This window comes from Aythya marila (genome assembly GCF_965140915.1).
Source record: "Aythya marila genome assembly, chromosome: 1".
Lineage (NCBI taxonomy): Eukaryota > Metazoa > Chordata > Aves > Anseriformes > Anatidae > Aythya > Aythya marila.
In genome coordinates, this window is record NC_139042.1 from 172,617,027 (window position 1) to 172,642,240 (window position 25,214).

Here is a 25,214-nt window from a genome sequence, read left to right on the forward strand (position 1 = left end):
TATGAGTCTGGGAACTATGAGCTGTGGAGGTGTTGTGGCTTGCCTCAACAGCATATAGTGTTTTGTTAGAAAGCACTTTGCTCAGAGGAAAGGAATTGCTTTGAAGGATTAAAAAGAATTTTGGGACTTTGAACGGGCTACTGGTTATTTCTACACTACAGCAGTCTGCCTTTCACAAAGCTTGTCATTGCCCAAGATATTGTTGTACATGAACAAAAAGAGATACTTTCAAATTCTTCCAGACTTCTTACGAATGGGAGACATGTGCAATCATGGTGAAGCAATGAAGTTTTTTTTTTTTTTTTTTTTTCCTCAGAAAGAGAAGTCAGCCTAGCTCCAGGCATTATAGAACAGAAATAATTTTGTTCAAGTGATCAAGTTTGCACCTTTGCTAGTATAAGTGATGTGGAATAGGCATCATTGTTCTATTGACTTATCGGCAGAAACCTGACCATCGTGCAGAGCTGTTTCTTAGCCAGCTCCCTAGGGCTCTCCTGCAAAGAATGAAAAGTGAGAGAAGGTTTCTCTTGCCACTCTCTGCAGAGCTGTAATCCTTAAGCACCAGAGCCTGTGTTCTTGAACTTGTCTTCTTGGCAGGTGGAGAGGTATTTTGTCTTTGAAGGAGGTTACTGAGAAATAAGCCATGTTACCATGTACTTGAACCACTACAGTAGCCTGCTGGCACAGTGAAAACATTACTGAAGGTAGCTGTGTGCAATTTCTGTGGGTGCAGTAACTCAAATTCTTTCATTACCCCTGGACAGATAGGAGAGAGACTAGAGAATCTGCCCAGTATTTCCAAATCTGCCTATTTGTATTTCCAAACTACTAACATCTTCCTAACAGGATTTCTCCTGTGGACCCATTGGTATAAATGTTGGAGGTTTATTCAAATCTGTTTTCTCCTTGTGACTCATGGGCAGAATCCAAAGAGAGCTGCAATGCCAAAAGCTAAAGATTCCACTGCACATGGGCACCTGATTGGCTATGACTGGCCCAAATGCACCAGTGGAACTGCACTTTTCAGGGAAATCTATTGCATAGCTACAACTGCTTCTGTATGGGTATAAATCTGATGCGTGGAGGCCTTGAATCCTCCTGGTACTGACCAGGGTAGAGAAATGCTGATGAACCAGGGAGAGAGGTTGTACCGATGTTGTATATGACATAGCTTATTTAGAGCTAAGCAGAATATAAGACTTAGAGGATATCAACCAGAAAATTCTAAAAAATTATTGAATTCTCCTTAATTTAAGGAAAAAAGAAAAGAATTCTTAAGAGAAATACTTATTTTTGTGTATTTTTGTTTGCAGGATGAATAAGAGATACTTACAGAAAGCAACAAAAGGAAAGCTGCTAATTATAATATTTGTTGTAACTCTGTGGGGGAAATTAGCATCTGGGGCAAATCATCATAAAGGTAAGAGATTTTTTTAAACTATACTGTTGTATCTGAAGTTTCTGTCAACAAATTCAGAGGTGTTTGGTTTGTGGGCCACTTTTTTTTTCCTAGTGTATATTTGTATGTCCTGGCATTGGTTCACAAATCAGTATCTAAGGGAGGAGGTTTTCAATTGATAGACTTTGATCACTTTTTTTTTTTTTTTTTTTAATTTAAGTATTTCAGAACCATTTTCAGCATTCTCTTGCTTCATCATCTTCAGCATCTTCTTGGTCACTTTCTAATGATGGTACAGTTGAAAAGATAGTAAAAGAAGACAGTAAAGTCAAGAAATCAAATGATAAAATATGCTTCTATCATAAAAATAGATATGTTAGATAATACCTATATATGCCCCTGAGGAATTCCTGGAAAGAACCTTAGAAACATGTATACTGATACTGTATGTAGTTATCTGCCAAGGTTAACTCCATGGACACTGTGTGTTAAATGTGCTTTTTTCATCATGAATAACAGATCATCGTTTTCCAGTGTTGTCTATCTCCTGTGCTTCATTCCTAACACTGTAACAAAAACTAGAACTAAACTTTGACAATGTGAAGTTTGTTTCCTCCTGGTTGTTCCAGCCCTTACAATGTATACACACAAGGGCAGGACAAGTACCTGTTTAAAAATAATTGTAATATATTTATTTATTTATTTTTGTTGGTGTGGCTGTGAACCCCTAATGCAAGAAACAGGGTCTCTGGATTCATGAACAACTTGTATGCCAATAGAGCTAGAAATGTGATCTGCAGTATAATGTGATTTTGCAGTCTACTTCTCATGTTCATATAGTGACTGTTTACTGTTCATCATCTTATTCAAGACCAGAATAAACTCTAACTACTTAAGAAAAGGGAGAGTGGGACATACTTTTTACTAAGAGCTCAGGAGTTAAATATTACAGAATGATTCTAATGAAGCAAAACATTTTATCTGACTTCATTTTATAATGCTCCCTTTGATGAGAGAATTTTTGGGAGCAGGTATTTCATATGTCTAGCTGTTAGATATTTTTCTGCTATGTGAAGATATTTTTCTTAAAAATACCTCACTGTTTAAAGACTTCAGGATGCAGAGGAACTTTCTGCAAAGTGTTTTGTGAGTTATGATTTGGCTACAGTCAAAACAGATTTCTGATGCAGTCCTGCAGGCCACCAGAGATAGGCATCATGCCAAAGAGGAACGATGCTGACACCTTTTCTCAGCCTTTGTTCTCTCTCTGAACTAGAATGTGGATTTGTGCTCTAGCTTGCCAGTTTGGTTTTCAATTGGAAAAAAGCCAAGATATCTTAGCATGGATTCGAATTTATTTTGTCTTTGATATGGGTATAGGCTTTTTGATTTCTAAAGAAAGATAATCAAAGCAGCTACAGTCAAGGTATTTGAGTGTATTATTCTTTTAAAGCACAAATCAGAGATAGGCAACTCAACTATCACTGATTGTCAACAATACTGGGAGTTTAACTTCCTTTGGGCCAAAGGAAATCTTCCTCCTGCTCTAGAAACAGAAAAGTAGCTAAGGTGCAGTCAAGGAGAACTTGGCACTATTCTCCTTTGCCCAGTGTCCACATACTGAGAAATGTGTGAGTTTCTTCAGAAATAATTATCCCTAGCATCATTAATCTTTATTTATAGAAGTCCTTACTAATATATTGACATGACAAACCCTAATGGCTTTGAAGGAGCCCTTACAATTTTACAGATCAATAATCTACATTTAAAAAAATCTTTACTTTCCTATTGACTTAGTCATATTATGCATCAGTTGCACCAACTCTTAAACCCATCTCTTTTTCTGAAGACTAGAGAAAAGAGAGGAAAAAAAAAGATCATCAGTGTGTGAAAAAATGTTTAATGAGCATTCTGCTCTCCAGACAGACTTCAGCTGACTCTGACAGGCTTGTTGGGCTTATTTCAAGGATGTGGTACAAACAAGTAGTTCCAGGCCAGTAGCAAGAAAAACAGAGGCTCAAGAAGGGGATAGGGAACCAGGCTAGGAGGTTGAGGCTGCAACCACCAAAACTGCAGTCTGGGATTTCAGATTACAGCTTTTTAGTGTCAGGTGAGTGGGTAGCAAGTACACCCTTTTTTCTTTTGAGAAGACTGTCTTACAGACAGTCCTGTTCCCATGTTGTCTTTGCTGATTGTTAAAGGTCCTTCAGCCTGGACAGAAAGACTAAGAGCTAAAAGAAATAAGCACTCATGATGTTCAAAACAAAACACAAAGCCTTTTTTTTTTTTTTTTTTTTTTTTTTTTTTTTTTTTTTTTTTTAATCCTGTATTCTGTAAAGAGGCAGGAATTCTACTTTTTTCTTTTCATTGTACTAGGGTCTTTGACAGTATGGAGATGTGTGCCTTACCTGAACAAGTGTGTCTATGAATCAGCTTGCAGTACCAGATACATTTGTGATGCAGTAGCTGTGCAGAAGACAAGTAAAGCGTGGAATATCAGTATACAAAAGGATGTTGTCAAGGTTATGAGCCTGAAAACTGATATACCTTGAGGGTGGCTGAAAGATTTTTACCTCAAGAAATCCATAAGGGTATTATATTATAAGAGTGATCCTGATCCTCCTACTCATTGCTAGCCCTTGGAAAACAAATAAACCTGTGCAAACATATCATGTTCACTGACAGATATGGCAGGCAGGCATCCGTTCAGCTTCACTGCCTGCTTGCTCTTTCTGTCATGGGGAACATGAAATGATTTGGTGATGGTTGTATCACAACCTGCTTTAAGGTTTCAGGTGTAGGAGCGGTCCTTTGGAGAAAGAAGTATACTCTTTGTATGCACTCCTTTGTAGACAAGAAGCTGCTGTGAGACACAGTTTCTAACTTAAAAATAAAAGCTCTCTCAGAATTGGAATTTCTTTGAGCTTTTTGTGATTACTAAGTCTTCTAGTTTGATAATACCACAAAATAATAAAATAAATTAAGCATGTTTTATATCTGACCATAGTTAAATAATTGTCAAAATAGCAAACAATAAACTTAATATTAAGTTTTACATCCCTGGACAAAACTAACATTTATTCAAAAATATAGCTAATCATGAATGCCTACCTGCATAGGGAAAAAAAAAAGTAACCAGAAACCACTCCAGGTGGATAAATAATGTAACTGAGTATTTTTGAACTTACTAAATGAAACTGCAAGATAATTTATTTTCATTTAAAATGTTTCAATTAGAAGCTGAAATTATTTATCTGATGTTTGTCATGTAGTTAAAACAAACTAAACTCCTTATAGTTTGTGATGCAGAATTGTTGCTCCTACTTGTCTGTGGATTTGCATTAAATTAGGTAGAAGTTTGCGGGAATGTCTTGGAGAAAATGAGTCTCGTTTTCTCTCTTAAGTGGTGTAGCTTTTCTGAAGCCCCAAATTTCTGTACTGGTGAAAGGAGCTAGTGAGCCACTGATGCTGCTAAAAATAATGGCAAGAACAAGCTTTGGACATGAGTAAGATGCAAAACTGTGACATTGTACTCAAATTGCTGCCTTCAACACCAGTAAGCTGGTCAATAGAAGCTTCTGTTTAAAAGACAGCATTCTGTTTAAAACACTGCCCCATCGAAGTGAATAAGGCCATTTTGGACCTTCTTTGAGGCCATGGTCTGGCATTCTCTCCACCCATATTGAAATAATAGCAGGATAGTTCAGTCAGAAGATTTTTGTTCTAAGTTAGATTACCTTTCCTGTGAGAGTCTGCCTTTCTCGGTTGTCTTGCTGGGGCAGAAGTACTACTGACACCAATGTTGTGATGTAAGATATAGCCTGTGCTATGGATGTGCCTGGGGTTTGGGGACAGTAATGACTATATAAAATGGTAGCAGCGGCGTACTTTCAAGATGTGTTTTTTGACATGGCTGGACTTCCATTAGCTGTCATCCTTTTGTCTGATCACCAGTTCCCTTTCCATTAGGTTGTGAAAAGAATACAAATAAAAAGTGCAGGACAGTCTGGGAAATCCCAAGGAACTGGATGAAAATTCTAAATTTTTATGGAACTGAGTTAGAAATGAAGATTAATTGTAATTATTGGCCTCAAGTGTTTCATATTCTTAGGATAATTCATCATTACTGTTTGCTCTGGAAGAGCTTTTAAGTCTTGTATCTAGATTTGTCATGTTTTCTATTAGGAAAATGAACCACAGTGTTGCAAGCCCTGAATAAGGCTCCATACAGGCTAACAGAAATACCACATGTATTTTGCATTGTGAATGTAAATGTTTTTTTTTTTTTAGGGAACAAAGCCTCATAGGAATGAAAAAATGATCAAATGTGATACCTTAGAACAAACAGTGTGGGCAGAACTATGACTGGTTCTGGAGAGCCACTGGAAGGACTTGTGGCCCCTGAAGGTAAATAGGGCGAGGCAGGTTTGTTCTTTTGGCTTCTAGCACTCAGTGGGGTTCTCTTAGGGAGTGCAATAATGCTAACACTGCGCTGAATCAGCATGTGACAGTCTCCTGACTCTGCCTGACCCCTGGACTGTGGAATTGATCTGTTCTGAGGAGAGATAATATAGCACTTTGTTAAAAAGTACAGTAATGGTCTGTGTGCATTGCCTTGGTGCCCTCGTATTTGATCCTGCACAAAGGTTAAAATTCATTGGTGATTTAGGACAGCTTTCTAGGTGGCTTAATCGGTGATTTATGTCATATTTATTGTTTCCTTGTATCACAAAAAAGTGTGAGGGACTTGAGGCATGATGGTGAATCTTGTGCAATGCTTTGCAAACTCTTAGTGTTGTGAATTGCACCTTAAAGATACAATTGACCATCTGATCCTTGCAGTACATTTTCTTCTAGCTAAACTTTCTCTTTACAGTTATCCATTGACTGACATTCATCTCATCGCTCTTGTGTAACTAACACTAATACACGTTTAGCACAAATGTCAGTGTTTGAAGTCTAGTATTGGCTTGCACACACTGGGCTCCCTGGACAACACCTAACCATCAGAAGTATCATATATTATAGACATAAGTAAATGTACCTTTATATACTCTATGTACTCTATATTATAGACACATGTAAATGTGCATTTGTAGTTCACTAAAGATGATGCATAAGTGGAGATGATTCTGAACACAGATGATTAGTTCTGCTTATTTTTCTTCCTGCTTTGCTGTTCGCTGTATGTTTAAATCTGAAGCAGCAGAGCAGAAGACACTGCCTTTTGCTGACTACTTGCTACAGGCCAAATGAAACTTCCTTGAGTGGGCTGGGAGGAAGGCTCCAGAAGACATGGGTGGTCAGGTAGGAAAGAAAAGAGACCAGTGTGCAGAATGTCTACAGAAGGAACAAAGACTTGAGGATGGCTGAAATCAAAGAACAGACAAATAGCTAGACTTTTGAGGTGATGGAAATAAAGGTACTTAAGGAGCCACATGTGACTGTATTAAAGGTTTCTGCTCTGAGGGCAGACTTGGAGAAAATAATCTGTCAGACTAAGGGCAAATTTGTTTATAAGATTTTTTTTTTTTTTTAATCTGTTGAGCTTTAATCAGCACCACTGAGTATTCTCTGCTTTAAAGTATTTATTTATTTATTTATTTATTTATTTATTTATTACTAATGACTTTGAAATCAAAGTTCTGCTGAAGTTTTAGAGTATTCTATGAAAAAAGACCCACCATAGACCTGTGACTTTGATCTGGTTACATTTTGTATGCAAAATCATATCAAAAGTTCTTGAATATTATGTAAACTGCAATACTGCAGAATATGTATAACTGTTTCTACTGTTGATAATCACAGAGGAGGTAACAGTAATTCAGAAAAGCAGACTTTGTCCTTTATCAGTCCTTTACTCTGGTGTCTTGTTATTGAGTTCAGACAGTGCAGGTTTTTGGCAGTGATGTTCAGAATCTTGGGTGAATACCTGCAGCACATTGCAGCTATATAATGCTGTCTATCTTGCTTTAATTAGACAAAATAGGGGGTTGCCTGTCTTTCTGGTGTTTAAGATCTATATTCCTAGTATTTAGAGTCTCAATGTCTAGATAAGAATAGCCCTAATTGAAATGTGGGAGTCCTCTGAAGTATTCAAATTTTTATCTTTTTATAGAAGTATCTTAATCATGAGGCTATACTGATTTAGTATTAATGTACCTATATCCTTTCTGTTGAGGATTTTACACTGTGTAGAAGGCAGTATTGATAATGCAGAAATAGTGTGTTTGCATTGAATTTTAAAAGCAATATCTACTGTGGAGGACATATCCAGGTCACAGATATCCCTCCTTCCAGCTAAGTAAGAACAAGATAGCCACATGTTCCTTCCTGAAGGAGCCCTATTGGATGTAATGGCATTCTCTGGGGACATAAGAAGTGCAGTTTGAACATTTTTGAGCTAAGGGGTGCACTGAATGCAGATCTCTCAGTTCCATGTTATGGGCTCTAATAGAAAGGATTGGCAGCAGCAGTACCATGTCTCTCAGTTTACACTTTTTGGAAGTGTCTGTACTATAGCATTTTGTGAGGGATCTGATCCCATGGGTAAATTGTATGTATCCAACATGTGTCTTGATGTGTGGGCCTATCAAAGGATGTAAAAGTTGTTCTCCAGGTTCTTGACTGGAATTAGGTGAGAGAAAACAGAATTTTTAGATGAGGGAAGTTGCAAGTATGCGGAGATGTGTGTGGATGCATTAGGAGCTATCAGGTGAGGCTGAAAAATGTCAGTGGGGTCTGTCAAAATATTAGATGGAGGCATCCATTCCTCTATTGTTGACCTGTCAGTCCTGCTTTATGAAAATCTTTTGTCATATTTGCTAAATGTGCTCAAACATAGATAATCTTATCTCTCGTGGAAGTTTGTCCCAGAGATAGATTCTCTTAAATGAGAATGCTTTGTCCGCATCTTTCACTAACTTAATTCTGAGTGTAATTAATGTTTAAATATAGAAACAAAGGAATATGATAGTCATTTTAGCAGACGTGGGGAAGAAGGCTATTAGATGTTCTTATCTGGCTTCAGCATTAATTGAAACTTTCAGTTATATCAGGATCAGAACCTGATCCCAAAATTGCCATTTGCTTGAAGATAAAATAAAACACTGTCAGTCAAACACTTTTGTATCAGTATCCGTCATTACAATCTAAAATGTTAATATAGTATCTGTTAGAATTCCATAGATAGTACTCCTCGGCCTTCTGCCACGGTATAAAAAAAAATAATTTTCTCTGATCACCAAGATACCAATAGTTTTGATGGTTCATGGGGACGTATGTACAGAAGTCATGGCAATAGCAAAATTATACCTATTTATTCTCTATGTTACCAGTTCCATCACAGTAAATGGCTGCCTTTATTTTTGTCTCCTTTTCCACTACCATCTTTAGAAATATAGTTGACTGTCCTTGAGGTAGCCATGGATAGAGAAGTTGGAGAGTTTCAAAGAGATATCATGCATTTGCTTTTATACTGAACATTTTTTTTTTCTCCTGTTTATATTTAGTTAGTGTCATGGATTCTTGATGCTTTTCTGAGACAAGTGAAAAGGAAGTGCATTGGGGTTCTTTATTTTGGGCCTGATTTTGTAATCCCAGTGTCAATTTTTTTATTGGATATCCATGAGTGAGTACCCAGAATCTTTTCCATAAATACATTCAGATTTTGTGTTACAGTGGGAAGGAGAGGATTGCACAAAAGATTATAATCTTGTAAAAGTTACATACTTCGTTGATTTTACAGTTAGAAATACCAGACTTTTTAACATTTTTCAGCCCTTTCATTTAATTCTAATGTTATCTTCCCTTGGGTATCTAGTCCACCAGTCATATAATTTTTTACCTGATTTTGGGAGACAAGTCTTTCCCTTGCTTTTTTTTTTTTTTTTTTTTTTTTTTTTTTTTTTTGTGTGTGTGTGTGTGTGTTAGGAAAATACTGGAGAATGTCAGAACTGGAAAAACACTGATAGGTACCTGTCTATTACTTGTCCTATCATGGGTAAATATTACTCTTTTCCTAATACTGGAATATGATCTACTTTTCCAGTTTCATATTCTTGGTTTCAAACTAATCCTGCTGATTTGTTATGTATACTAAGCATTCTGCTAAATTTGTCTTTTACTTAAGAAAACATCATGCTTACATTTGCATGCCACAGTTTTGATGGACTGTGTTTTGCCAGAGTTTTGACTACAAAAATAGTATGAAAGACATTTTTAGGCCCCTAGATAGTAGTCTTTATTAAATTTATCTTGTTTTACTAGGACAGTAAACACTGGGAGTATGGGTGCATAGTTGGCTGAATATGATCCAGTGGTGTGCTCAGGTGGCCAAGAAGGCCAACAGCATCTTGGCTTGGATAAGAAGCAGTGTGGCCAGCAGGGCTAGGGAAGTGATTGTCCCCATGTACTCAGCTCTGGTGAGGCCGCACCTCGAGTACTGTGTTCAGTTTTGGGTCTCTCACTACAAGAAGGACATTGAGGTGCTTGAAAGAGTCCAGAGAAGGGCGACGAAGCTGGTGAGGGGTCTGGAGAACAAGTCCTATGAGGAGCAGCTAGGGGAGCTGGGTTTGTTCAGCTTGGAGAAAAGGAGGCTCAGGGGCAACCTTATTGCTCTTTATAAGTACATTAAAGGAGGCTGTAGCGAAGTGAGGGTTGGTCTGTTCTCCCATGTGCCTGGTGACAAGATGAAGAGAAATGGGCTAAAGTTGAACCATGGGTGTTTTAGGCTAGATATTAGGAAGAACTTCTTTACTGAGAGGGTTGTGAGGCAATGGAATGGGCTGCCCAGGGAAGTGGTGGAGTCACCATCACTGGAGGTCTTTAAAAGATGTTTAGATGTTGAACTTAGTGATATGGTTTAGTGGAGGACTTGTTAGTGTTAGGTCAGAGGTTGGACTCAATGATCTTGAGGTCCCTTCCAACCTAGACAATTCTGTGATTCTGTGACAGCTACAGCTGTCCTAGTATATAGCTATATATCTATATCTATATCTATCTATCTATATATATAGCTATATACCAGGACAGCTGTGTATATATATATATATATATATATATATATATATATGTCCTGTATATAGCTATATATTCTACCTTTGACTTCAAGTCTAGTCTTATGGTCTCCTGCACTACTCCTCAGATTTTCAACTTGCATTCCGTACACGCAGTGATGACTACCCCATACATATCTATTGCACACACCTGTTATCCTACTCGGAGGATTTCACATACTGAGGTTAGGAGGTTTGTGCTTGGAAAGTTTTGTCCCACATGGAGATTACTTCTATAGCATCTGGGGGTATGTTAATCTAACTTTCATCTGCATTAATTTTCTGCTGATGATATCTAAAGATTATGCCCTTCTCTCCTGACACTCTTCACTGAATTTACACTATAGCAGCATTAAGTGATTGCTTGTACAATGTCATATTTTAGAACAGCTGTTCTTTAGTCATGCAAGTGCCAAGAAAATGTTCAGAATCAGTCAGCTATTCTGGGGAATAACAGGAGAAAAATCCTTTATGTGTTTCTGGGTTGCAATTTATAAAGTTTCCTCCGGCTACAATTTCTTTAGTTTTGTTCTTTGGGGGATTGGGAGGGATTTACCATTTTAATGCTCACTGCGGCAGTCTTCACTGTAGCTGAGATTTGTAAAAGATCAGGGGACTGATCTGAGCCAAAGCTGCACAAATGAACAGCTCCAAAGCAGCAAAGCCTGTGCCTGTATGCATTCATATGTGCAAGCATATGAATGCAAAGATAGGAGACTTGGATGATAGAGAAAAATGCAAGGTCTTCACTGAAGAAATAGCTGATGTAGACAATTTCAGTGTTTTAAAAATGCTTTTCATCTGTTTATGATAGCTTTGCAAAAAATTATGTGCTTTTCAAACATAACTGAAGACTTGGAGAATTATTCATATCTGGTTTTAAACGTCTCACTTAGGTTCTCTGAAACACCTTTCAGAGCTCATCTCTTTCACAAAGAAGGAGTTTAAACCTTTAGTCTAGGTGTGAATACTTCCCAGAAATCAATGAGCCTACAAACTATTGTAAACAGTCTGGAAATTTTGGAATGTCTCTTAGCAGGAGGTCTCTGTTTGGATGCTCTTCTTTTATCTGCCTAAAAAGTTTCCTTCTGTTACAGTCATAATGTCCAAATAAAATTGTAAAGATCTTATTTTATTTCCACCGTTCAAATGGAGTCATGTGTTACAGGTCAGAAGCCAATGAAATTTGGTCTGTGATGGGTCTGCTTATATCTGCATAAGATAAGGTGGGAAAGCGTTTGTTGTAAAACCTAGATTTGTCATATGCTTCATATCTCCTTGTTGAGCTAAAATACACAGAAATACAGGAAGAAATATTGAAATTTTCAGAGAGATAATAATGAAATGTTACTTTCACAGCTCAATTGGAAGGTCACCTCTTGACACAGAGGTGACTTCGACTGAGAAAAACTTACTTCTCCACATAGGTGGGAACAAAGCTACAGCATACTGACTGGAGAATGGAGGCTGGCTTGGGGTTTAGATGACAGAAAGCAGGAAAATCATAAAAGAGCAGTCTGCTTTATGCAGCTTTCTTTTGCTAGGCTGAGCAAGATTTCTGTCTGTAGTGATGAGGAGGCTGAGGCAGGAGCTGCCAAGTCTGTCTTGTTCTTTTTTTTCCCCATAGATTTGTATAACTCTTGTACTAAAATTGTTCTCAAGTAAATGCAATAGACTTAGAATTCTTTTTGCAAAATACTTGTGGCTTCAATATCAAGTGTCCTTGAATGACTGAAGTATAAAGCTGAATGCATAGGTTATTCTGAGGAGCTGTGGAAAAGATATGCCAGAGAAAAGCATTCTGTTAAGTCCAACACAAATCTTGGGTTCATTATACCATTGGATTTTCAGGTGCAAGTTGTAAGAATTGCTTTGGCTGAGTCTGTGCTCCAGGACTATGTGTGAGAGGAGAGTTAGGGCTCAAAGGAGGCTGTCTGAGTTACTTGGAAGGCCAGAATTGTTCTGAACCCAGTATTTGAATCCAGGTCTATGTATGTGTCCAGTGAGAGGGGAACAGGGTTAAAGCAGGTAAGACTACAGTTTAGTTTCAGTGAATTGTAGCATGAATCATAGAAAAGATTAGAAACAGCATTAAACCCTTCAGTAAGCTGAAAGGTTATGCAAAGCCAAAGTTGAGTTTTTAAAAAATGACAACAGAAAACATTGTATCTATGAACAACAAAATGAAAGGATTTTCATTTTGAAAGGAAAATAAAATCCATATTCAAAGCTTTGTGTGGTTTTGTTATGTTATGTAAATTTACTACCAGTTGAAAAAAAAAAAAAAAAAAAGATTACTGATGCTTAACATTCATCTAAAATGCATTGGCATGTGTCAGATTAACTGTGGAAATTTTGTAAAATGGAACCCAGAAGGTGTGCTAACTGCTAGACACCACAGAGTGGAAAGTAAATATATTTCCACTGACTGAATATTTAGAAAATAAGCATCTGGAAGCAATGGGAATTTTGGATTCTTAATTGCATCATTCACACCAGAACATCTGCCAGAGATACCAAGAGCATATATAACTGTATCTGAGAGAAGTTATAAGTTTAAATAAGGAAAGAGGAAGAGTAATATTGTGTCATCTTGTTACACTGCTGCACACTGTGCATATGAAGGCTGTGTTAATCTCTCCTCTCCTTTTCATTTTGGTTCAAAAACACGTTAGGAAAATAAAAGTACAGTTTCCATGAATAGGTTTACCTTTCCAGAACACTGGAAAATCCAGAAAAGCTCATCTGTAATGAGTAAATAATCCAATTTATTGCATATTTTGTCCCGCACTATTACAGTACACAATATACTGAAAGGTTAGATTGCAGAAGACAAAAGGCATCCTGCATACCCTGGAAACAGCTGAGAAAAGAATTAACCTTTCATTCTATCTATGCCACTCCTGTTCATTAATAGGTTAGATGAGCACAGATGAGCCTTTAACTTTAGATGCCTTTAGATGAGCCTTTACCCTTCACTCTCACAGTAGCCCATGGAACTGACCTGTGGGGACTGCAGGAAGGCAGGGCAGTCAGGACCCTTGCCTAATGTTGGAGAAGAAGGTGTGATGGTTCTTGCACTTGCTTCCGGGTGCAAGGCACTGAATCTGAGCCAGGGTAATCCCAGACAGGAATACAGACTGGGAGAAGAACTCATTGAGAGCAGCCCTGCAGAGAAGGACTTGGAGGGTTCTGGTGGATGAAAGGCTTGACACGAGCCAGCAGTGTGTGCTTACAGCCCAGCAGGCCAACTGCCTCTTGGGCTGCATCAGCAGAGGAGTGGTGATCAGGTCAAAGGAGGTCACTGTCAACTTCTATTCTGCCCTTGTGAGGCCTCACCTGTGTCCAGGTTTGGGGCCCCCAGAAAAAGAAAAATATAGACCTTTTAGAGCTAGTCCAGAGGAGGGCTATGAAGATGATCAGAGCACCTCTCCCATGAGGAAAGGCTGAGGGAGTTGGGGATGTTCAGCCTGGAGAAGAGAAGGCTCCAAGGAGACCTCATTGTGGCCTTTCAGTACTTGAAGGGGTTTTATAAAAAGGATGGAGAAGGATCCTTTATTTGAGTAAATAATGACAAGAGAAGGGTGAATGGTCTTAAATTAAAAGGATAGATTTAGAATAGAGGAAAGGAATAAATTCTTCACTGTAAGGGTAATGAGGCACTGGCACAGGTTCCCGGAGAAGTTGTGGATGCCCCATTCCTGGAGATGTTCCAGGCCAGGCCAGAGGGAGCTCAGGGCAACCTTATCTAGTGGGTGGTGTCCTTGCCAATGTCAGGAGGGTTGGAGTCAGATGATTTTTAAGGTCACTTCCAACCCAAGCCATTCTATCATTCTATGACAAGTCTATGATGAGATGTAAACGGCTAAAATGTGAGAAATATGGAGGATGACCATTATGCCAGTGGACCATTATGGACAGTGCTCATCTCATCCCAGTTTTGACTTTCCAGTTTTTGCTTTACATCATTAGATGTGCTTTTCTGCTATGCAATTTAAGGACAATATATATTTCCCATCCTCCTTTTGTAATGACATTAGCTTCATCACATTTTTTTTCTGGGTTTATTCTGAAAAACATCTTTTGTAGAGGCTGAAAAAAATGAGCTTAGCTACCACAGGAGACTTAAGATATTGTGCTTCACAGATATGAAATAAAACCTGAACTTTAGAGAAAAAGAAAAGATTTTTAAAATGGAGCCATATAATTTTTATTTTCATTATTTTGTTTAATACCAGAAGGACCACTGCATATTACTGCCTATAACAATGCCATATTCTAGAACAGCTGTTATTTAGTTATACAAAATGTTCAGAATCAGTCAGCTATTTTTGGAAATAGCAAAATAAAAAAAATCTTGAAGTATTTTTAGATATTAATAGATTATTAAATTTTATGTTCATGTTATAGGCATTTTCAACTTCAGCTTATATACAAAAGCCAAAGAAAAATTCAGTGAGTAGTCTGAATAGCACACGGAAGTAATATTTCTATTTTTTCCAGCTCATGTGGTTTATTTCATCACGAGTGACATTTTTTCATCATAATTTTTTTTTGTTAACTTTTTGAAATAAACAATGCTAGTCTGTTGGTTACTACTGAATGTAAATACTGAAAGTACTTCTAAAAATAAAGAATTGAGGCAAATGACTTCCTCGAGTCTAGTTCTTGCTTCTATTAGCAAACATTTCTTAGTCTACTGAGGATTTTTTAAACTGTATATGTAATAATTATTGTGAAACACTCACACTTAAAACCATTACAAGACTTTTGCTCATGAGCTAAATAGCAGTGCAAGGCAAGATTCTAGATGTTGGAAAAGCTCTCCCAAAATCTGTTCTATTGTCTGAACAGGTTTGTAGGAGTGATTATAAACTAATTTGCTGTTTTGCTTGGTGCTAGGAATACAACAGTTTATACTTAAACAGCATGATGACACTGTAACATTAAAAATATGAGAAAATGCTATATTATGGCTCATCCTAATGGACTCATTGTAGGAGACGAGTATTAAACTATAAAATATCACTCAATTTTTCACAACAATGATCACTGGGAGGTAACAGTTTCAATAGCTGTAAATGAAGTTTTTGTTTGCCATTTATTTTGTTCTTTATTTATCATATGGAAAAATCTCGTAGGTTTCATAGCAAAAATGAATAATTAAAGAGGAGGCAGATGAGATGCATGAGATTTTTTTTCTTACAGACAACCTGCAGAAAAATGTGGAAATATTATTTGACAGTTGTAGAGTGGGATTTGAAAGCTTCAGACTGAGTCCGTGTCCCCTTAATAAAATCAGTTTACAGTGAGTAAGTAAACAAATGATGTATTTTACATCCAGGAAATTTGAGATATTGAATCCTCTCCGTATATTTTTTTTTTTCTTTGAAGGAGGAGGTTCATCATATAAAGAGAGCTTTGAAAATTTGTCTAGATAAGCTGCTCCCATAACTAGTAACATTTTAAAAGCCCCTGAAATAATAGCTAGGAGAGTATATTCCTCAAATGTCCTTTTGCTTCTTCCTCTGATTGTAGTGTTATATTTGGACCTGAAAGTCATCCCTCTGCTGAGTCTTGGCAAATGTCTGAGATCTTAGAGGTCAACTTTACAGTGGGGGCTGAATCAGTGGATATATTTTAGCTTTTTTTTAGTTATACACCTATACTATCAGTGATAAAGCTGATGTGGTTGTACAGCAGTGACCTTCTGTTAAGTCTGTTTCAGTGTAATGGTAATAACAGATTCTTATGGGGGCGACCTCTTGAAAAAAATTACTAACCAAAGACCACCTCAATAGCAAATTCCTGTCTCTGCTGATGTATATCTTTCCCTTAGAGTTTTTCCTTATAATGGATCAAAACCACATCCCTCAGGGAGGGATGCAATCTTGCGCAGTTAAAAATTATGTATTACCTCCTGGGGGTGCTTCTGTCTATACCTCTGCATTGATTATATGAACATATCCAACTTAGATTAAATACCAAAGTCATAGATATCCAAGATATGGAGATGTGTATCTTTGCTTTTGTAGAAAACCATGGAAATCTCACTTGGTTGTTATAATAATATACTAAATGATGGTCTAAACACTCAGAAAGTGAATAAAAATGCCTGTTGTTTAACCCAACAAGCAGCTAAATACCGCACAGCTGCTTGCTCACTCTCCCCAGGTGAGATGGGGGAGAGAATCTGAAAGGTAAAAGTATGAGAACTCATGGGTTGGGATAAAGATGATTTACTAGGTAAAGCAAAAGCTGTATATGCAAGCAAAGCAAAACAAGGAATTTGTTTGCTACTTCTCAGCAGCAGGCAGGTGTTCAGCCACTTCCAGGAGAGCAGGGCTCATCATGTATAACAGTTTTTTGGGATGACAAATGCCATCAATTTGAACATTCTCCCCCTCCTCCTTTCCTCCAGCTGTTACTGCTGAGCATGACACCATGTGGTATGGCACATCCCTTTGGTCAGCCTGGGCCAGGTGTCCTGGCTGTGTCCCCTCACAGCTCCCTGTGCACCCCCAACCCCCTCACTGGCAGGGCAGCACAAGAAGCTGAAGTGTCCTTGGCTCTGTGTAAGCTCTGCTCTGCAACAACTGAAACGCTGGTGTGTTAACAACATTATTTTCACCAAAAATACAAAACACAGGATTGTGTGAGCTTCTGTGAAGAAAATTAACCTTGTCAAAACCATGACAATGCTGTGGTATGTTGCCGTGTTAATGTTTTGTATCCTTCTACTTAGAGATCCTTATATGGCAATGACTGTAAATGTATGCATATATGTAATACTTGATAAAAATAATGAGGGAAAGAACTCTGGCAGTCTCTTAGGTTTGCAGACTTCAGATGTTGCTGTGTATTGCTTTCAGAGCTCTGAACCTTGCATGCACTACTGAAATATGGTTTCTGTTCATTCAGTTGGCAAGACCTTTATGCAATACATGTATTGATAGGCTCCACAAATGATGGTGGGGGAAAGGAAATATGCATGAACATGCCATTCCCTTGAAGAGGTGAGACAAATTATCAGAAATAATCATCTAGCATCCATTTTGTGGAACATATTTGCCAAAGTGAAAATCCAGATGAAGAACAGAGTGTCCATGTTTACTCTGTTGTGGTTTTTGTTTCTTAGAAATTATAGGTGTCCATGCATAACTCCTAGGCATTGCAGTAGTTTCACATAAAGAATCAGCTATTAAAGCAAAGCTGTGCCACTGAAGTCAGGAAAGGCTGGCTCACTCCACCTGCATCTTCTATTTCTGATTTCACTTTCTTTTTATTTTGTGTTAAAATGCTCTACTGACTATGCCTACACCTGAGGGATGTGTGCTAAGATTATTCTCAAAAGTTACCTGAGTTGTGAATCCTGTGAAGATGAAACTCCTGCTAGATTTGTGTATGCGATTTGTGTATGTGACAAAGTACCTCATGAATAGCTTTTTGTCAAATCCTACAGTGTATCCCTTGCTGTTCAGCTTTTTAAAGTGGTGAATTGAAGGGGAAGACAATTCTTGTTTTGCGACAGTCTTCTACACATTAAAGATTACTTTTGGCTCTCAACATATCAGTGCCATGGACCTGAACAGTTATTTAATGATCATTTATTTTTTTCTGGCTTGTATTTTAGAATTAAAATGGTATAATATTTGTTATGAGTCAATGTAGGTATTCCTAAGGAACTACGGGTAATGGTTATTTACCCATAATAATTTCATTTAATCTTAAAAATATGCATGGCCCTGTAGATATTTATAAATGGCCACTCATCTGTCATTTTTTTTTTTTTTTGAAGAAAAATACATTGTATTATGTGTTGTGCATGGCATTCAACTTCATCTGTGGGACTTTGAAAGTGTACATGTAAACTATTCCACAGATAATCTCCATCTACTGATCTTTCAGTTATTTAACTAAACTTCAAACAGTTCAAAGCAATCTGAAGGGTAAAGTTTTGAGGTTCTAATATTGACCTCTGTGAGAAAAATCTGTTAAAATAAAATACGTTGAAGTATCAAAAAGATCAAAGAATTTTCAGTCCTTAAAATGTGTACAGCTAGAATATGGACACTGTATATTCTGTGCAGATTTTCAGTTACCTATACATTAAGTCTGATTCATTGCAAACTCTTATTAGCAATATTTGAATTAAAATTCGATCATTACATTTATTTTTCATAACCTTTTCATTGCTCTCTGAGGGCCCATCCATCTCTTTTTGCCCTCTCACAGTGGTGAGAAAGATGTGAGAATTATGGATTCCCTCTTCAGACTCTCTCTTTGGCAAAAGAAGTGTCTTTGGTGTGGACATCTTGGAGGGTTCCTCATTCCCTGCATCTGATGAGCATTGCTTTGGCCCTTGTGGGAGGAGGATGCATCTTGGCAGCGGATGACATGGAGAGGAGATGCTGTGGGAACTGGACCTCGGGAGGTGTGGGAAGCTTGTCTTGAACAGAGGCAATTAGTTTACTAGTAATTTACTTACATAGTGCTGCAGGTGTGCTTTTTCTGTTCCTGGAAAGCTTATGCCTGAAGGATACAAGGTGAGCTCTGCTGTGCTCTGTGCTTGTATTTCAGCAGTGGCCTAGGCACACACGGCGCCTGGCTTATTTCATGGAAGGGCAGTAACCAGAACGGATCACCAGCTGGCCTGACCTGGCCTCTCACATCCCAATATGCAATGGATGAGAAGATACAGATACCTTCTGTAGAGATACATGGTAAAATATCAAGCCCAGAACCATGCTCTCATTCTCTGAAAAGGTCCCTGAATAATTATATTTTTTACGTTTTTTTTTTTTTTTTTTTTTTAAGTTTTCTCTTGAAGGTGTGAATTACTTCAGATGCTTTCATTATCTAACCATTGTTGCAAAGCATGCTTATGGTGTTCTGGGAATGGTGATGCTTCTGCAGCTTCTGGCTTTGGATAGCAATGAGAGCGGTATTTATGTTTCCTATCAACCAGGATTCCTTCAGAAACAAGTGCCAGGGAGTCTGCTCGGAGCATCTTAAAAGATACCTGTTCAGCAGGAAGAGATAACTGAAAATACTATCTACTGGGAATCCTTGAGCAAAAATATTCTTGATTGTGCAGCTCTGAATGGTTCTCCTGGCACTTTCTCCCCTTTTATTTTGCTTGTTGAAATATACTTACTTTTTCTCCATCTTGAAGGATGCCAGCTTCTTCCCAGGCCATCCAGTTTCAACGCACAGCCTCTGTCTAGATACTTATTGATTCATCATGCTTACAGACTTGCTATTTATATGGAATCAATAATGTAGAGAGAAGGTTGTAGCCAGGGAGATCACTCTAAAAGAGGGGATTTCACAGGACTAGACATGTGCCTTGTTAGCATTTTTTTTTTCTAAAGGCCTGAGTTAAGTTCCTCCCCTGACTCTGTGCTTCAAAGAGCTTGCCTGGGGCTCTACAGAAGCAAGCTGAAACTTAAAATTAAGATCTTTCTTTCAGATGGTGAACTGTGTACTGGGACATCCTACAGAGCTTCTCTTAATACATGTGGGGGAGTCTGAAGTACAGTAGTAAGTCTTACAAGGCAGGGGTAGAAAAGAATAAGGAAACAGACAAACAAACACACAAAAAATCACCTCTGTAACATTCAGAAGGCAAGCGTGCATATATGTGCTTGCAGTTAATGGGAAGAATATTTCAAGATAGATATTTGATATTTAGGTTAAATGGACAGACTAAGGGAAAATGTGTTATAGAGCTGCAAAATAGTATGTGAAGTAGTTTAAAAATATGTTATAGAATTCAAAAAAAAACTTTAAATTAATATAGATACACCATTCTATCCAGACATGAAAATAGTTAAAGCAAAGCAAAGTCAAAACACACCCCAAAAGAAAAAGTTTGACATACCAACTAAAGCTATCTGTAAAAGACAACAAACCAACCAAAAATCTTGGAGAATTTTAGAAGTGTGGAAATATGAATATAAAAAATCAAATGTTTTTTCTAGTCAAGTTTTGTTAAATTTCATCACATATGTATGTGCTCATTTTACACACATGAATCCAAAAATATTTTCAGATTCTTTCAATGTTTCAATGTATTTTTATTTATTTATTTATTTATTAATAGATAAATGGGTGCACAAGTGTTATGCAAATACCTTTCTGTGACTGTATTATACATATTGTGTCAGGAAAAATTCTGCAAGAAAATGTGAATCTTGAAGTTGGGAGAATTTTTGGAAGTTCACCTTGACTTCACTGCGTGGTTTGTATCAGGTCATTGCTAGAGTGCTTCTAATGCAATGTGTATTCTAGGTTTAATCAGCTTAATGATCCTTCAGTACAGATATTACCTGTTAAATAAGCAATGTTGCATATGGTTTCATATGGGGTAGAGTTAATTTTTTTCGTAGTGGCAGGTATGGTGCAGTTCTTTGTATTTAGGTGGAAAATAATGTTGATAACACATAGATGATTTCAGTTGTTGAAGAGCAGGGCTTTCACAGAGTCAAAGAGGTTTCAGCTCCTCATCATCCCCTACCAGTGGGGAGGCTGGGGGTGCACAGGGAGTTGGGAGGGAGGGGACACAGCCAGGACAGCTGGCCCAAACTAACCAAAGGGATACTATGTCCTCTGTTGTGTCGCCCCCCCCACGCACTTGAAGAATCCTAGTGTGGGGTGAATAAAAGGGGTGTTAAGCACCTTTTTTTTTTTTTTTTTTTTTTTTTTTAAGAAAAGTGGAAAAAAATGTAAAGATTTTGATAACAGAATTCATGGTAACATTCGTGTGCTTAAGTATGAATCAAGCTTATCAAAGATATCTATTACCTAAATAGACTTCTGCACCTCACTAAATAAATAAAAACCTTATCTGTGTAAACATCACCTGCAAGCAGCTAGATGTTTGTTGAGATGGAAATAGAGCACAGGGACTTAGACACATTTTTCTTTGATGAAACCATGTTTGTCCTTCCCTAAGCTTCACTGCTCTTTCCACAGAGACACCTAAAGCCTTCTGAGGTGCTTGAGCTATTTTCTAATAAGTGTGAGTAGCCTGGAAACAGGCAGTTCAAAAGAACTATTGAATTTACCTCTCCACCTTGTTACACTAATCCTATTTTATAAAGACTCCCATTCACAGCACTTTTCTTAAGATGTTACTTCAGGCGAGGGCTATGTGCCAGAGGGTCATTCAAATATGTGAGGGTAGAGAAAACCTTTCTTTTTTCCTCTGATGCATGCCTGAGATCATGTTAATTTGTCATAGAGTACAATGTACCCCGAGACCATTTGGGTCAGCTGGAAAAAAAAGAAGATTAATAATGAGAGTCATCTAAGGAAGCAGGGGAAACATATTTCCCATAAACTGTGTAAACTACAGGTTTCTGAAGCCCTGAGAATGAGGATTTTTATTTATTTATTTATTTATTTATTTTATTTTTTTAGTATTCAGTCAGATGCTGAAGACTGCTCTGAGACATGTGCTACTGCTTCTTGCTGAGTTGAAATATTTGGCAGAAGGCCCACAGAGAGAGTAAGAGAGAATAAAAAGTCTTTGTGCCAAATGTTCTTTTGAGTGCCTGAGAGCTCGACTGGTCTTTTTTCTCTGAGAAATCATATAATTAGTAATCTCAAACCTCAGCCTGTTAATTTACAAAATGTCTGCACACTTTAATATATCGTTTGCTTAACATGTTTGATAACAACCTTGGAGATACTGGGGCTTTTGACTTCTTGTAGTATTTATAAACTGCATCTCTCCCTGGGTGTTTCTCTGCCAGTTCTGCACAGGCTTCTCTTGTGGTTGGTGTCAGCCTGAAGCAGCTAGGAGGAAAGGCATGAAGTGTTTTGCCTGCAAAAAGCAAAGTTTCCATTTCTGGCCCATAAGGAAACACACAGCCTTTGCTGCCATCAGCATCTTCTCCCGCCCAACAAATGAGACGGTGAAGGTGCAGCCTTGGTGGTAAGTGGTGAGCTACCTCACATGCTGGCTCCAGCAGGGGAGCTGAGCTTTTCTTGAAGTCTCAGCAAATGTGCAAAAGCCTTTTATTCTCTTCCCCTTCCAGTGGGTTGTGCTGCACCAAAGGTCTAGGGTTGGCAGCTGGCAAGAATCCACAGAGTAGCCAAAAGATACAACACTGTTTATTTCCACCTCTGATGTGGACAATCCTGAAAACTGCAATGGAAACCCTGGAAGCCCTGCCACAATGAGTGGAGCCATCAGGCACTGCAGAGCATTGCCCCATGGCTGAGGCTTGTTCCTACTAAAAGGACAGCCCTTTTCTAGTAACAGTTTGTGCATATTCATGTTTTGGGCTTGAGGCCACATCAGGTAGACCAGTGAGGTCACTTTTACATTGGGTATCCTGTGTGATAAGATTCCACATCTGGGAAAGTTAATATAGGGGTAAGCTCATATAAAGAATAGGTAATCAAGAGCATTGTGTGGGCCTGACCCTTGGCCTAGTAAGATATGGCTGGCTACTTGAAATACATAAGAGAGAGAGAGAGAAGCAATAAAAGTCCTTGGCCAATTACCTTACTCCTCGCAGGATTTTGTGCCATAGCCTGTACACTGGGTCAATACACAATGATCTGCAAGAACCCTTATGATCTTTGCAAGTGATCTTGACTCTGAACTGTCTGTGATTTCAAAAACCTGGCAATCACCTGATTCCAAAGTTGTAAGGGGGGCAACCCTTACAACCTATGAAGGGCAACCCTGTAGGCTGACAGGGGATCATTTGAAAAGGAGGAGGTTGTCCTTCAGTTTACCTGAAAACTGCTCGTGTTTTAAGTTCCTGTGTTTTTGGAGAAAAGTTTGCCCTGAAGCTCTCATTTGTAGCCACTACCATAAAAAGACCCTGGCTACTGTGAGAGTGGAGATAAGCTTATTTGAGTAACACTGGCTCGCTCCTGCCAAAGGACTGATTAAATAATTAGCCTGAGTAAGGCCAGGAAGATAAAGTCACATGGCTGTGAGCTTTTCAGGTCCGAGAGATCCTACATGAAGTTCTCCATCTGTGATTTTATGTTTGTAAAGATTTTATGTCCAGCTGGGACCGTGCCAGCTTGCTGTGCTATTCCAGTAAGTCTTTTTCTCTCAGTGGGGATAACTCAATCCTTCAGACCATGGCAGATAGTGCCATGGGGATATCTGAGGCTTGATCTCTGGGTCATTAGTGAATTAGTGAGCTCTTCTCAGGGGTAATGATTAGATTGTAGTTTTTTTTCTTTTTTTTTTTTTTTTCCCCCGAAAGGGAAAAACTCTTCCCACACAGATGGCTATAACCAGTGGCTGGCAGACAAGCTGATGGATGAGACTTTTCTTTGGCACCATGCAGCAGAGTATGCTTGGCAATGTGACTGTGGAAATCCATTCATTAGCTCAGTTTTGAAAAGCTACCAGAGATGCTGTCAGCATAGTGTTTTCATACGGACTCTGCTAGCCATTTTCACCCAAGCGGACTAAGTCGGTTAAATGCGGTAGAGGCAGACCTGCAAGAAGAGCTGGGCTAGCATTTGCAGGATAAACACTTATCAAGAATTGCTCTTGTAATTTTAAAGTGGTTCTCTCAGGAGAGAAAACACCATATTGAATCCAAGGAATCTGGGAAGGGCAGGATCTTTTGTGAATGTGTTGCCAACAGGTGGCAGTACAAAAATAATTTGTCCAAACAGGCAGCTCAGTTTTCAAACAATACACCTGAGGACCTGTGCCAAGTTCCAAGAGACATCACAGCAAAACAGAAATGAAAACCAATGCCGTACTTTTAAGCTAAACTTATTCTCCAGTGATGTAAGTAGTGCATAGCATGCATTCTGTTTTTCTGGATTTTGCAAGAGCTCAAGGTGACCAAGTGGCTTTTAATAGCTATAGCTGGAGTGCAAGGCATGGAAAGGTGCAAGCAGATAAATAAGACCTCAAAGCACTGTCAATAAGGTGTGCTTGTACGGACTTAGGAGATATTTGCACGGGAAGGAGTTATTCATATCATAGCATTACTCAAATCAAGCATAAAAGAGGTTGCATGGCCTCTGGCATGGAATGGGCTGCTCTGATCGAACAGCGTGACTCTTTGGCTGAGCTCACTGCAATGATTTGGCATGTGCCTCTCTACAGATATTGATCCGCTTATCTAGCAGGTACGAGAGGATTATCTTGACAGTCAGTGTGCATTTCTTAGAAGGAAAGGTTGAAGGTTAAATGTTATTTTGCCAAATGCCATCTCTGTCTTCCTTGTTTAATTTTTCTTTCCAAAAGATTTCTAATGCTCATGTCTGTTACAGGCTGATGAATCCAGTAGCTGGGTAGATATGAGGCTGCTGCAGCTCCCTATTCCCAGTTTTTGTCGATGGAGAGGCTGAACATCTATGCTCCTTAGAAAGTAGTTGAACACAGACAGACATGCATGCCATACACACTCAGCCAGCTGCGCAGATCGGTGCAGACATAGCAAACCACCTTTCCTGGCAGCCATGTCCATACACACAGTAATCACTCAGTGGATGGGCCAATCCTTTTCCTCATCCCCATCTATCAGAACTGAAATCTGCTGGCAGAGAGAGCTACATGTACATGCATATATATGCACATACACATGTAAAATGGGTCACTCGGAAGATGGTCTAAGACAGTCAGCCTGACTGGTAGCTGATCCGAGGTGCCTTCATGTCACTAGTTGCTTTCACTTGGATTTACAATGTTTGTGATCTCACTCCAGTTGCTTGTAATCAGATCTCTTAATTTATCACCAACTAATCTGGCTTGAATTTCCCTA

The 25,214-nt window shown here is 38.4% G+C and overlaps 1 protein-coding gene across 1 annotated transcript in view; it reads left to right on the forward strand.

Annotated features, from left to right (window-relative positions):
• The window catches only part of TAFA2 (TAFA chemokine like family member 2), a 183,260-nt gene that overhangs the window by 132,574 nt on the left and 25,472 nt on the right, over positions 1-25,214 (forward strand). The window contains exon 2 of the mRNA XM_082751986.1: positions 1,314-1,420. Within this exon, the coding sequence (XP_082608112.1) occupies positions 1,315-1,420 (106 nt within the window). The 5' untranslated portion in view covers position 1,314. The remainder of the gene's footprint in view (positions 1-1,313; positions 1,421-25,214) is intronic.